The 13,808-nt window shown below is 40.4% G+C and overlaps 1 protein-coding gene across 4 annotated transcripts in view; it reads right to left on the minus strand.

The window, feature by feature from the left end:
• Positions 1-662: 662 nt before the first annotated feature.
• The window catches only part of KCNAB3 (potassium voltage-gated channel subfamily A regulatory beta subunit 3), an 88,113-nt gene continuing 74,967 nt past the window's right edge, over positions 663-13,808 (minus strand). Inside the window, exons 11-15 of one of the 4 annotated variants that reach the window (XM_067469720.1) lie at positions 12,660-12,780; positions 12,382-12,476; positions 10,266-10,386; positions 5,296-5,384; positions 663-3,094 (exon numbers count right to left, since the gene is read on the minus strand). In XM_067469720.1, the coding sequence (XP_067325821.1) occupies positions 3,005-3,094; positions 5,296-5,384; positions 10,266-10,386; positions 12,382-12,476; positions 12,660-12,780 (516 nt within the window). In that variant the 3' untranslated portion in view covers positions 663-3,004. The remainder of the gene's footprint in view (positions 3,095-5,295; positions 5,385-10,265; positions 10,387-12,381; positions 12,477-12,659; positions 12,781-13,808) is intronic. The other 3 variants (XM_067469721.1, XM_067469722.1, XM_067469723.1) reach the window with 3 other exon arrangements.

Raw genomic sequence — 13,808 nt, forward strand, 5'->3', positions numbered from 1 at the left:
GGTGCATATATGTGTGTATGTGTATATAATTGTGTGTATATATTTATTTGTGTGTTTATATGTGTATATGCATATTGTGTATATGTGTGTGCTTGCTATATGCATTTTTGTGTGTGTATATATATGTATATGTATGTGTATATGTATATGTGTGTGCTTGCTATTTGCATTTTTGTGTGTGTATATATATGTATATGTGTGTGCATATGTATAGGTATGTGTATATTTGTGTGTGCTTGTGCATATATATGTGGGTGTATATATGTGTGTGTATATATTTGTGTATTTGTATGTTTATATGTGTATATGCATATTGTGTATATGTGTACTTGCTATATGCATTTGTGTGTGTATATGTATATGCGTGTGCTTGTGTATATTTGTATGTATATATGTGTATGCATGTGCATGTGTATATGTATATATATATGTGTGCATATGTATATGTGCGTATATATGTATATTTGTGTGTGCATATGTATATGTATGTGTATATTTGTGTGTGCTTGTGCATATATATGTGGGTGTATATATGAGTGTATGTGTATATATTTGTGTGTATATATTTGTATATTTGTGTGTTTATATGTGTAAATGCATATTGTGTATATATGTACTTCTTATATGCATTTTTGTGTGTGTATATGTATATGCGTGTGCATGTGTATATGTGTATGTGTGTGCATGTATGTGTGCATATGTATATATGTGTATATATGTATATTTGTGTGGGCATATGTATATGTATGTGTATATTTGTGTGTGTATGAATGTGTGCATCTGTATATGTAAATGAGTATATGTGTATATGTATATATGGTGTATTTTGGGTTTTTTAAAAGTCAGTTCTGTTGGGGTTTTTTTGGTGTTTTTAGAGGTGATGGACACACATTGAACTGTCAGGTGTCTTGTGTCCAAATTTGGTGTCATTTCGTCAAGTGGTTTTTGAGTTATGTTAATCCCACAAACAAACATTACATTTTTATATAGATATATATTTTTAATATTATGTATTTTTTTACACTTTCAGATATACAACACACAGAGAATATTTTTATAAATATTTTGTAACTAAAGGTAGGTTTAGTTCCTCTTTCTCCTAGTTATGGTGACTGTTGGGGACACCTCGTTCTCCGATGGTGAATCCATAGGGCATCCCTAGTCTGAGCCCACATTAAACACCAAGGCTCTGGGATTTATAGCCCACTCCCTTGGATTATAGTTCCCAAAGGACTAAAGGTTCAATCAAGACACTCCAAGGGGATGAGAATACGACTCTTTAGTAGACTCCCAACCTACAAATCCCAGGATGGCACCAAGGCACAGCTTAAAATGGATTTAAACTGCTTTCGTTGTGCAGTGTGGACTCACCCCTTTGTTTTGCCCTGCATCCCAGCCCAGCCTTGTGCTTTTAAATGTCTCGCAGGTGACCCTTCCTGCTTGCTAACTCGGACCCTTGTGCTTATTGTAACTGGCACTGTTGCAAAACAAAACGGCGGGAGGAAAAAAAGATGAAAGGATGACACAAAACAATAGAGAAAAACCAAAAAAACCCAAATCGAAATGGAATAACCCATCGGGCACTGCAACAACGATGCCCCAAGGCTCTTCTTATGAGCAGTGTGTGCTTATCTTCCCACTTGACTCCTGCTTCCTCCTTGCTTTGGGTGCGTCTACACCAGGCATGGGCCAACTTGGGTCCTCCGGGTATTTTGGACTTCAACTCCCACAATTCCTAACATCCAGTAGGACCAAAGTTTGCCCTGCTCTAGGATCACATATCTACTTTCTTCACCCTTTCGGTGGACTGTGCTGTGAACACATGTCCATTAGAACTGTATTTCTTCGCATTGGAGGTATATACAATGCCTTTCTACTGTCCAAAACATCTGGAGGGCCCTTTTAGTGAACTGTGCTGTGAACACATGTCCATTAGAACTGTATTTCTTCACATTGGAGGTATATGCAATGCCTTTCTACTGTCCAAAACACCTGGAGGGCCCTTTTAGTGAACAGTGCTGTGAACACATGTCCATTAGAACTGTATTTCTTCACATTGGAGGTATATGCAATGCCTTTCTACTGTCCAAAACACCTGGAAGGCCCTTTTAGTGAACTGTGCTGTGAACACATGTCCATTAGAACTGTATTTCTTCACACTGGAGGTATATGCAATGCCTTTCTACTGTCCAAAACACCTGGAGGGCCCTTTTAGTGAACTGTGCTGTGAACACATGTCCATTAGAACTGTATTTCTTCACACTGGAGGTATATGCAATGCCTTTCTACTGTCCAAAACACCTGGAGGGCCCTTTTAGTGAACTGTGCTGTGAACACATGTCCATTAGAACTGTATTTCTTCACATTGGAGGTATATGCAATGCCTTTCTACTGTCCAAAACACCTGGAGGGCCCTTTTAGTGAACTGTGCTGTGAACACATGTCCATTAGAACTGTATTTCTTCACATTGGAGGTATAGGCAATGCCTTTCTACTGTCCAAAACAGCTGGGGGGCCCAAGTTGGCCCATGCCTGGTGTAGACGCACCCCTTGTTACAGCGTGCCTGTCCCCACTTTGAAAAGGAAATTACCCCCCACCCCAAAATCAGACCTATTGATATGGGGAAAAACAGAGAGGCAAAAGCGGCCATAAGATCCCGGCCTTATAGCGGGCGGCGGTGCCTCTCACCCACCGATCCCATAGCGGAGTGTTGCTCATGCCATATAGTTGTATTGTATAATCTAAGCAGCTGCTGTGGGGCAGAAGGGGCCCCAAACGCCCCACGCCATCCAACGTTGGAAGTATACGGATATTTGGTTCATGCGCAAAAGCGGCTCCGAGGCGCCCAGCCCCACGGATCTAAGAGGCAGCGGCTGGCAGGGAGCGGGCGGAGTGCGGGCCAGGGGCGGGGGCTCACGGCAGCCTCCCCCCCACACGGCAGAGCGATGGGATCTGCAGTCTGTCGGGACAAGAGCGTGCACAGCCCCGGGCGCCAACGTGCCCCTACGCCCGGGACTCCTTTTTGGCATTGGGCTTGTTGCCCAGGAGCGCGTCAATCTCCTGGACGACTTGCGGCGTCAGTTGGGACAGGACCTGCAAAGGGAGAAAGAAAAGAGACAGGGTTAAAGGGGGAAGGATAACGGATGCACCTTGGGGTGTGTCAATACTGTGGAATTAATGCCGTTTAGAACCATATTGGAAGTGACATACAAATCATAATCACCATAATAATAATAATGCAATTTAGCACTATAATAGAAGTGGACTGCAAATATAATAATAATAACAATAATAACAACAACAACACTTGGGAAATGTCCGACCTGTGATCCAATACAACAGCCGGCAGAGTGATCTTGTTTGCTGTGTACCAATTTTGTGGTGTATCAAATAATAATAATAATAATAATAACAACAACAACAACAATGCAATTTAGCACCATGTTAAAAGCAGCATACAAATAATGATAGTAATAATAATAATAATAATAATAATGCAGTTTAGCACCATGATAAAAACGGAATAATAATAATAATAATGCAGTTTAGCACCATATTAAAAGCAACATACAAATAATAATAATAATAATAATAATAATAATAATAATAATAAGGTTGTTTAGAACCATGTTAAAAGCAGCATACTACTACTACTACTACTAATAATAATAATGCCAGCAGAGTGTCTGCGGTGGACTCATCTTGTTGTGTTTCAAAATAATAATGCTATTTAGCACCATATTAAAAGTGGCATACAGACAACAACAACAACAACAATAATGCAGTTTAGCACCATGTTAAAATGGCATACAAATAATAATAATAATAGTGTAGTATAGCAGCATAGTAAAAGCAGCATACAAATAATAATAATAATAATAATAAGAATGCAGTTTAGCACCATGTTAAAATGGCATACAAATAATAATAATAATAATAATAATAATAATAGTGTGCTATAGTAGCATAGTAAAAGCAGCATATTATTATTATTATAGCATACAAATAATAATAATTATATTATAGCATACAAATAATAATAATAGTGCAGTATAGCAGAATATTAAAAGCAGCATAGAAATAATAATAATAATAATAATAATAATGCAGTTTAGCGCCATGTTAAATGGCATACAAATAATAATAATAGTGTAGTATAGCAGCATAGTAAAAGCATCATAGAAATAATAATAATAATAATAATAATAATAATAATGCAGTTTAGCACCATGTTAAAATGGCATACAAATAATAATGATGATGATGATGATGATGCAGTTTAACACCATGTTAAAATGGCATACAAATAATAATAATAATAGTGCAGTATAGCAGCATAGTAAAAGCAGCATACTAATAATAATAATAAGAAGAAGAAGAAGAAGAAGAATGCAGTTTAGCACCATGTTAAAATGGCATACAAATAATAATAATAATAATAATAATAATAATAATAGTGTGCTATAGTAGCATAGTAAAAGCAGCATATTATTATTATTATAGCATACAAATAATAATTATTATATTATAGCATACAAATAATAATAATAGTGCAGTATAGCAGAATATTAAAAGCAGCATAGAAATAATAATAATAATAATAATAATGCAGTTTAGCACCATGTTAAAATGGCATACAAATAATAATGATGATGATGATGATGATGCAGTTTAACACCATGTTAAAATGGCATACAAATAATAATAATAATAGTGCAGTATAGCAGCATAGTAAAAGCAGCATACTAATAATACTAATAATAATAAGCATGCCACTTTTTCTCTCCAGAGAGACTCAAAGCAACGTCCAGTGCTAAAAGCAACCTAACATATAAAACCTAAAGACTGTAAACATTAAAACAAAATTAAACCAAATGCTATTTAAAAATAGATAAATAAAAAAAATATAACCACTCTGTTGTTGTTGTTGTCATGGTTATAATTATTATTTATGTGCTGCTTTTTCTCTTCACATGGACTCAAAGTGGCCAACAGTGCCAAAAGCAATACAACCTACAATATAAAACCTAAAGACTATAAACTTTAAAACAGAATTATTCCAACATTAGTACTGTCATGGGCCAACTTCGGCCCTCCAGGTCTTTTGGACTTTGAGTCCCAGAACTCCTAACAGTCTACCAGGAGTTGCAGTCTCCAAGTTGCACTTGGAGAGCCGAAGTTGGCCCGTGCCTGCCATAGAGTCCCTCTCCATGTTGTCATTACAGAAGCGGATCATGCCTACAGTTTGTATGATCGAGGAAAAGGGGAAGAGGTCTGGTGCTTGTGATCCTCACCTGAATCGAGCCCAAGTTCTCAATGAGCTGGTCAGCGCTGGAGACCCCAAGCAGGACGGAGCTGACCCCTTCGGAGCGGAGGCACCAGGCTTTGGGGATGTAAAGGAGAGCGTTAAAGCTTTTCCCAAATTGCAATGCCTTCTTCTCAAATACCCCATTCACTTCTATTGCTTGACTACCTCAATGAGAGCACCTAGAGCAGTGGTTCTCAACCTGGGGGTCGGGACCCCTGTGGGGCTCGCGAGGGGGTGTCAGACGGGTCGCCAAAGGCCATCAGAAAACATAGTATTTTCTTTTAGTCATGGGGGTACTGTGTGGAAAGTTTGGTCCAATTCTATCGTTGTTGGGGTTCAGAATGCTATTTCATTGTGGGTGAACTATAAATCCCAACAAGCTGGAATGTGTCCAGAGGAGGGCGACTAAAATGATCAAGGGTCTAGAGAACAAGCCCTATGAGGAGCGGCTTAGGGAACTGGGCATGTTTAGCCTGAAGAAGAGAAGGCTGAGAGGAGATATGATAGCCATGTACAAATATGTGAGAGGAAGTCACAGGGAGGAGGGAGCAAGCTTGTTTTCTGCTTCCTTGGAGACTAGGACGCAAAACAATGGCTTCAAACTACAAGAGAGGAGACTCCATCTGAACATGAGGAAGAACTTCCTGACTGTGAGAGCCGTTCAGCAGTGGAACTCTCTGCCCCGGAGTGTGGTGGAGGCTCCTTCATTGGAAGCTTTTAAGCAGAGGCTGGATGGCCATCTGTCAGGGGTGATTTGAATGCAATATTCCTGCTTCTTGGCAGAATGGGGCTGGACTGGATGGCCCATGAGGTCTCTTCCAACTCTTTGATTCTATGATTCTATGATTCTAACTACAACTCCCAAATGGCAAGGTCTATTTTCTCCAAACTCTACCAGTGTTCACATTTGGGCATACTGAGTATTTGTGCCAAGTTTGGTCCTGATCCATCACTGCTTGAGCCCACAGTGTTCTCTGGATGTAGGTGAACTACAACTCCAAAAACTCATGGTCAATGTCCACCAGACCTTCCCAGTATTTTCTCTTGGTCATGGGAATTCTGTGTGCCATGTTCGATTCAATTCCATCATTGATGGAGTTCAGAAGGCTCTTTGATTTAAGGTGAACTATAAATCCCAGCAACTCCAGCATTACCAAATGACAAAATCAATCACCCCCAACCCCATTAGTATTCAAATTTTGGGCGTATCGGGTATTTGTGCCAAATTTGGTCCAGTGACTGAAAATCCATCCTGCATATCAGATATTTACATTACGATTCATAACAGTAGTAAAATTAAAGTTATGAAGTAGCAACGAAAATAACGTTATGGTTGGGGGGTCACCACAACATGAGGACCTGTACTAAGGGATCATGGCATTACGAAGGTTGAGAACCACTGACCTAGAGCTTTCCAAACTGCTGGATATGTTGTGCCTCCATCCGTTTCGTGATTACAATATATGCATTGTCAATAATATACATACATATTAATATCATGTTAATACAGAGTTATAATATAAGTTGTCACCGGATGTGTTGTGCACCCATCCATTTTGTTATTATAATATATACATATGTTGAAACATAGTCATACATATAGAAAATACATATTAATATTAAGCCAATGCAGAGTTTATGTATGTATCGGTCAGGCATGGGCAAACTTGGGCCCTCCAGGTGTTTTGGACTTCAACTCCCACAATTCCTAACAGCCTCAGGCCCCTTCCTTTTCCGTCTCAGCCACTTACGCCCAACTTAACCGATTTTGTATTCTGCACAGTCAACAAGGGAAGCCCCATGTGTGCCCCATGGCAGCAGTCTAGCTTCATCGCCTAAGCAGCTGAGGGGGAAAAGGAAAGCGCCTGAGGCTGTTAGAAATTGTCCAAAACACCTGAAAGACCGAAGTTTTCCCATGCCTGGTATAGGTTGTCATCGTTTATGTTGTGTATTTATCGATTTTGGTATAATAATTTATGTATGATTAATCATACATACATAAATAAAAGTAAAGTTTTTTCCCCTGACATCAAGTCCAGTCATGTCCGACTCTGGGGGTTGGTGCTCATCTCCATTTCTAAGCCAAAGAGCCGGCGTTGTCCATAGACACCTCCAAAGTCATGTGGCTGGCATGACTGCATGGGGTACCGCTACCTTCCCGCAGAAGCAGTACCTAAACATTTGCATGTTTTTGAACTGCTAGATTGGCAGAAGCTGGGGCTAACAGCAGGAGCTCACCCCGCTCTCCGGATTTGAACCACCAACCTTTTGGTCAGCAAGTTCAGCAGCTCACTTGTGCCCCCATGGGGTTCAAGTGTCCTTATTCAAGCTGATGAGATACCATACAAGGCTATGATATAAAAACTCTGCTTACTGTGAGCAAGACTCTGCAGTGTTTTGGGGATCGGAACAAACAGTTTGCTTTCTAGACAGGCCACCAGGGGCTCTTAATACATATATACATAAATGCATATTAACATCAGTATTAATATCAAGCCAATATAGAGTTAATTAGGCCTATTTTTAGTAGTAACTCTCAAGCAACCGGAAACCACATTGAATCGGGAGCTCCCAATCTCCATAGGTGTTCATGGGTTAACTGAGAATCTCTTGTAGTATTATTGTGCTATGTAACACAAAGGTCCCCTGATGGTGCAGCAGGTTAAACCGCTGAGCTGCTGAACTTGCTGACCAAAACATCGGCAGTTCGAATCCAGGGAGTGAGCTCTCACTGTTAGGCCCAGCTTCTGCCACCCAGTCCAACCCCATTGTGCCAGGCAGGAAGATTAATTGGCATTCATTCCATTTGGAATAATCATAACCATTTTGTATTGTCTTCCTGTGAAGAGCTAAAAACCTCCTTTGAGTGAATCTTCTCTTTAGTGGTAAATAAATATCCATCAGTATTTATACAAAGCTAATTAGGTTCCTCAGTTGTTAGACTGATATACCTGGTTGTCTCTTTGAACTGTTAGGAACAAAGATAATGCCAATGCACAAAATAAATAGCTGATCCTCAGAAATGTTATTTCAGTTGCCCCAAAACATCTACTCTTCCATAAAATATACTTGGTATTACATTATGTTCTCAAGAAGGAGTGGGTTAAAGCACCGAGCTGCTGAACTTGCTGACCGAAAGGTCGCAGGTTCGAATCGGGGGACTGACGTGAGCTCCCGCTGTTAGCCCCAGCTTCTGCCAACCTAGCAGTTTGAAAACATGCAAATGTGAGTAGATTAATAGGTACCGCTTCGGCGGGAAGGTAACAGCATTCCTTGCAGTCATGCTGGCCAAATGACCTAAGAGGTGTCTACGGACAACGCCGGCTCTTTGGCTTAGAAATGGAGATGAGCACCACCACCCACAACTAGACTTAAAGTGAAGGGGAAACCTTTGCCTTTATTTTACGTAATACGATTTTTGTTCCTGGGATATGAATGTCATTTCCTAATTGGTTCCATCATAGAAACATGGGAAAGTTTATTAAATTGCAAAAACTTTGTCTTTGTGGGAGGGACATCTTGCAGCACATTTTGCAATAGGTTTTCAATGGATATCTCATTGAGTCTCTCTAGATAGAAAGATGGATGGATGGAAAGAAAGATGGACAGATAGAAAGATCGACAGACAGACGGACGGACGGACGGACGGACGGACGGATGGATGGACGGATGGATGGATAGGTAGATAGATGGACAGATAGATACAAAGATGGATAGATAGATGGACAGATAGATAGAAAAATGGGTGGATAGATGGGTAGATAGATAGATAGATAGATAGATAGATAGATAGAAAGATGGATGGATAGATAGATAGATAGATAGATAGATAGATAGATAGATAGAAGGATGGATGGACAGATGGACAGACAGATAGATAGATGGACAGATAGATATATAAATAGAAAGAAAGGAAAAAAGATGGCTCAATAGATAGGTAAACAGAAAGAAATCTAGATAGATAGATAGATAGATAGATAGATAGATAGATGGATAGATAGAGAGATAAATAGATAGAAAGGTAGATAAATAGATCGATAGGATCGATAGAAAGATAGATGGATGGATGGATGGATGGATGGAGATAGATAGATAGAAAGATGGACAGATAGATAGAAAGATGGACAGAAAGATAGATAGATAGATAGATAGATAGATAGATAGATAGATGATTGATAGACAGATAGATAGATAGATAGAAAGATGGACAGATAGATAGAAAGATGGACAGAAAGAAAGAAAGAAAGAAAGAAAGAAAGAAAGAAAGAAAGAAAGATAGATAGATAGATGATAGACAGATAGATAGAAAGATGGATGGATGGATAGATAGATAGATAGATAGATAGATAGATAGATGGATAGGTGGATAGATAGAAATATAAATAGAAAGAAAGAAAGAAAGATGGCTCAATAGATAGATAAACAGAAATAAATCAAGATATAGATAGACAGATAGACAGACAGACAGACAGATAGAGAGGTAAATAGATAGAAAGGTAGATAAATAGATCGATAGGATAGATAGAAAGATGGATGGATGGATATAAAGATGGATAGATAGATAGATAGATAGATAGATAGATAGATAGATAGATAGATAGATAGATAGATAGAAAGATGGATAAATTTTGTAGAATTTTTTTTATTTTTGGGGGGTTATTTGGGATTTTAGTATACTTTTTTGTTTCTTATTTTTTCTCTTTTTTTCTTTATTTCCTCACTTTCCTATACTTTATTGTTCTCACTCTTTCGTTGTAATCTATATAAAAATTAATAAAATTCTAATTAAGAAAGATGGATAAATAGAAAGCTAGCTAGCTAGATAAATAGAAAGATGGATAGAAAGATGTATAGTTTGTGGCATCCACAAAAGCAAAGTTTCTGGAGTTTAACAATTACTTTCAAAGTAAGTACCACACAATTAAATAGGAAATAACACTCCCATGTTCCTCTCACCGATAGCCAGCTGTGCCACGGTGCAACCCAGGCGCTCTGCGATGGGGTGCAGCTCCTTCACTTTGGCCTGCTGCTTCTTCCCGTCTTCGCTCTGCAGCTTCTCCTTCAGCCATTGGTATCCCTAGAAGGGGGTCAACAAACAGGGAGGTGGGGCGGTGGAACTAGCAAACCTTGGCAGACACTTTGCTTTTCTTTGTTTACTTCTGCACCCTTCGGGTGGAAGATGCATTCCCGCTTAAGCCTTTGGACTCCTTATTCCATCAATCTGCTTTAGGGGAAGCGGTGGAGGGGGGTGGGGGGTGTCTATCCTAGCCCAGAGGTCCCATTACTGCAGGAAATTAGATTGCCAGTCAGGGATAAGCTGTATAGAGTTAATTGTTGTGAATGGATGATGCCGGACTTCGTCAGCAAATGGATTGGTGTGCGTGTCTGCCGGGTACCATCTGTTGCATCACTGACCATCAGTACGGCTTATTTTTAGTGCTAACACGTATTAATGCTCAATACCGATTGGAAGAATTTGGATGGAAGAAAATGCAGTAATTCTACAGGGTAGAAGTGCAGAAAAATGCAAATATGTGCCTGTTCGGGACATAAACAAAGGCGTTTTGGAGCATTTATCTCCCATGATGGTCAAGAAAGTGCAGAAAAAGGCAAATATGGGCCTGTTTGGGACATAACAAATGGGGTTTTGGAGCAATTCTCTCCCATGATGGTCAAGACTGTGCAGAGAAAGGCAAATATGTGCCTTTTCGGGACCTAAACAATGGACTTTTGGAGCATTTCTCTCCCATGCCTGGACAAGACAGTGCAGAGGAATGCAAATATGCACCTGTTTGGGACATAAACAATGAAGTTTTGGAGCATTTCTCTCCCATGATGGTCAAGACAGTGCAGAGAAAGGCAAATATGTGCCTGTTTGGGACATAAACGATGGTGTTTTGGAGCATTTCTCTCCCATGCCTGGACAAGACAGTGCAACAAAAGGCAAATATGCGCCTTTTCGGGACATAAACAATGGAGTTTTGGAGCATTTCTCTCCCATGATGGTCAAGACAGTGCAGAGACATGCAAATATGTGCCTGTTTGGGACATAACAAATGGAGTTTTGGAGCATTTCTCTCCCATGCCTGGTCAAGACAGTGCAAATAAAGGCAAATATGTGCCTGTTCGGGACATAAACAAAGGAATTTTGGAGCATTTCTCTCCCATGCCTGATCAAGACAGTGCAGAGAAATGCAGATATATGCCTGTTCGGGACATAAACAATGGGATTTTGGAGCATTTCTCTCCCATGATGGTCAAGACAGTGCAAAGAAAGGCAAATATATGCCTTTTTGGGACATAAACAATGGCATTTTGGTGCATTTCTCTCCCATGCCTGGACAAGACAGGGCAGAGACATGCAAATATGTGCCTGTTTGGGACATTAACAATAGTGTTTTGGAGCATTTCTCTCCCATGCCTGGATGGGACAGTGCAGAGAAATGCAAATATGCACCTGTTTGGGACATAACAAATGGAGTTTTGCAGCATTTCTCTCCAATGCCTGGTCGAGACAGTGCAGAGAAAGGCAAATATGCGCCTTTTCTGGACATAAACAAAGGCGTTTTGGAGCATTTCTCTCCAATGCCTGGACAAGACAGTGCAGAGAAATGTAAATATGCACCTTTTCAGGACATAAACAAAGTTTTGGAGCATTTTTCTCCCATGCCTGGACAAGACAGTGCAGAGAAATGCAAATGTGTGCCTGTTTGGGACATAAATAATGGAGTTTAGGAGCATTTCTCTCCCATGCCTGGACAAGACAGTGCAGAGAAATGCAAATGTGTGCCTGTTTGGGACATAAATAATGGAGTTTAGGAGCATTTCTCTCCCATGCCTGGACAAGACAGTGCAGAGAAATGCAAATATGTGCCTGTTCGGGACATAAACAATGGAGTTTTGGAGCATGTCTCTCCCATGATGGTCAAGACAGTGCAGAGAAATGCAAATATGTGCCTGTTTGGGACATAAACAATGGAGTTTGGGAGCATTTGTCTCCCAAATATCCCCCCAAAGCTTTAAAAAAATGCATAAGATAGGGGCATAGCAGGAAAGATTTAACAGAACTTACTTTCATGGCAGCGCGGCAGTTTTCGGGGACTCTGTCCTCGTATTTCCCGGTAATCAGTCCGCAGGCCAAAGGGGACCAGGTTATGGCTCCCACTCCTAATGGGAGAAGCACAAAAAGCAGAATTCGGTTGGGAAGGATGGCTCTTTTTGTCTCTTTCAACCCTATGATTCTATAGTCTCCTATTTTGTATGTGATGCACTGACTGAGCCGTATCATTTCCACAAGTTATCCTCCATGTGTTCCTCTGCAAGGATCTATTATTCCATCCTTTCTCTTACCGATTTTGTGGTACAGATCCGGCAGCTGCGTCTCCACTTTCTCCCGCTGGAACATGTGATACTCCGCTTGTTCGCAGACAGGGGGGATGAGATTGAATTGCCGCGCTACCGAATAGGCCTCCTAAGTTGGAAGAAAGAGGAAAATCAGGAGTGCATGAAATATCTTGTCCGGTAGAGAAATGCTGTATTACATAGAAATGCCTTGGATGTGGCTCCAATGGGAAGAAATACAGTTCTAATGGACATGTGTTCACAGCACAGTCCATTGAAAGGGTTAAGAAAGTAGTTATGGGATCCTAGAGCAGGCATGGGCAAACTTTGGCTGTCTAGGTGTTTTGGACTTCAACTCTCACAATTCCTAACAGCCGGTAGGCTGTTAGGAATTGTGGGAGTTGAAGTCCAAAACACCTAGACGGCCAAAGTTTGCCCATGCCTGTCCTAGAGGGAGAGCTGAGCCATTTTCTGTGATCTCTGGAGGAAGGAATGGGAGATCATAGCTTGCCATGATCTCTCTGCATCTGTAATCCATCACCATCCTCGTTGTGTGTGTTGCTATGTTTGTGAGTATCTCTGTATACTGTTAGCAGAGATGTAAATAGTTGTATGAAGCAACGTCTGAAGAATAAAGCTCAGCCAGAGCTCAAGTGCACTTATTCAAGCTGATGAGCTACTATACTACGTGTTGTATCTCAGCCTGTTCAACCTGTGCTTGTGTCTGATGTTGATGATGGGGATGGGGATGATATTCCTGATGGTGGGCTTGGGTCTGTTGGCAATGAGGATGAGGGTTTGCCCGGGCCTATGTTAAACTCAGACGAGAGGCCCAAGCTGTCTCAGGAAGATTCATAAGGTCACATTCCTGGGAGAGGCCCTTCACAGTCATTCTCAGATCAACTGTCTGAAGATGATTTGTCAGGTGCAGAAGTTAATGAGCATCAAGTTAATGAGGTTGTGGATAGTAAGCAAGGCTTTTGTAAGCAGAGACAGAGTGCTCAGACGCAAAGAAGATCAGTTCGTTTATAGGAAAAGAGAGAGAAGAAACCTCTATCTAGTGGTACAGTCAAGAGAAATGCTTTCCTTTCAGTTTTGGGATTTGGAAAAGCCTTATATTGATTAATGGGAAAGAGTTGCCTCAGTTGAGTCAACGTT

The sequence above is a fragment of the Anolis sagrei genome, chromosome 6 (assembly GCF_037176765.1).
Source record: "Anolis sagrei isolate rAnoSag1 chromosome 6, rAnoSag1.mat, whole genome shotgun sequence".
NCBI lineage: Eukaryota > Metazoa > Chordata > Lepidosauria > Squamata > Dactyloidae > Anolis > Anolis sagrei.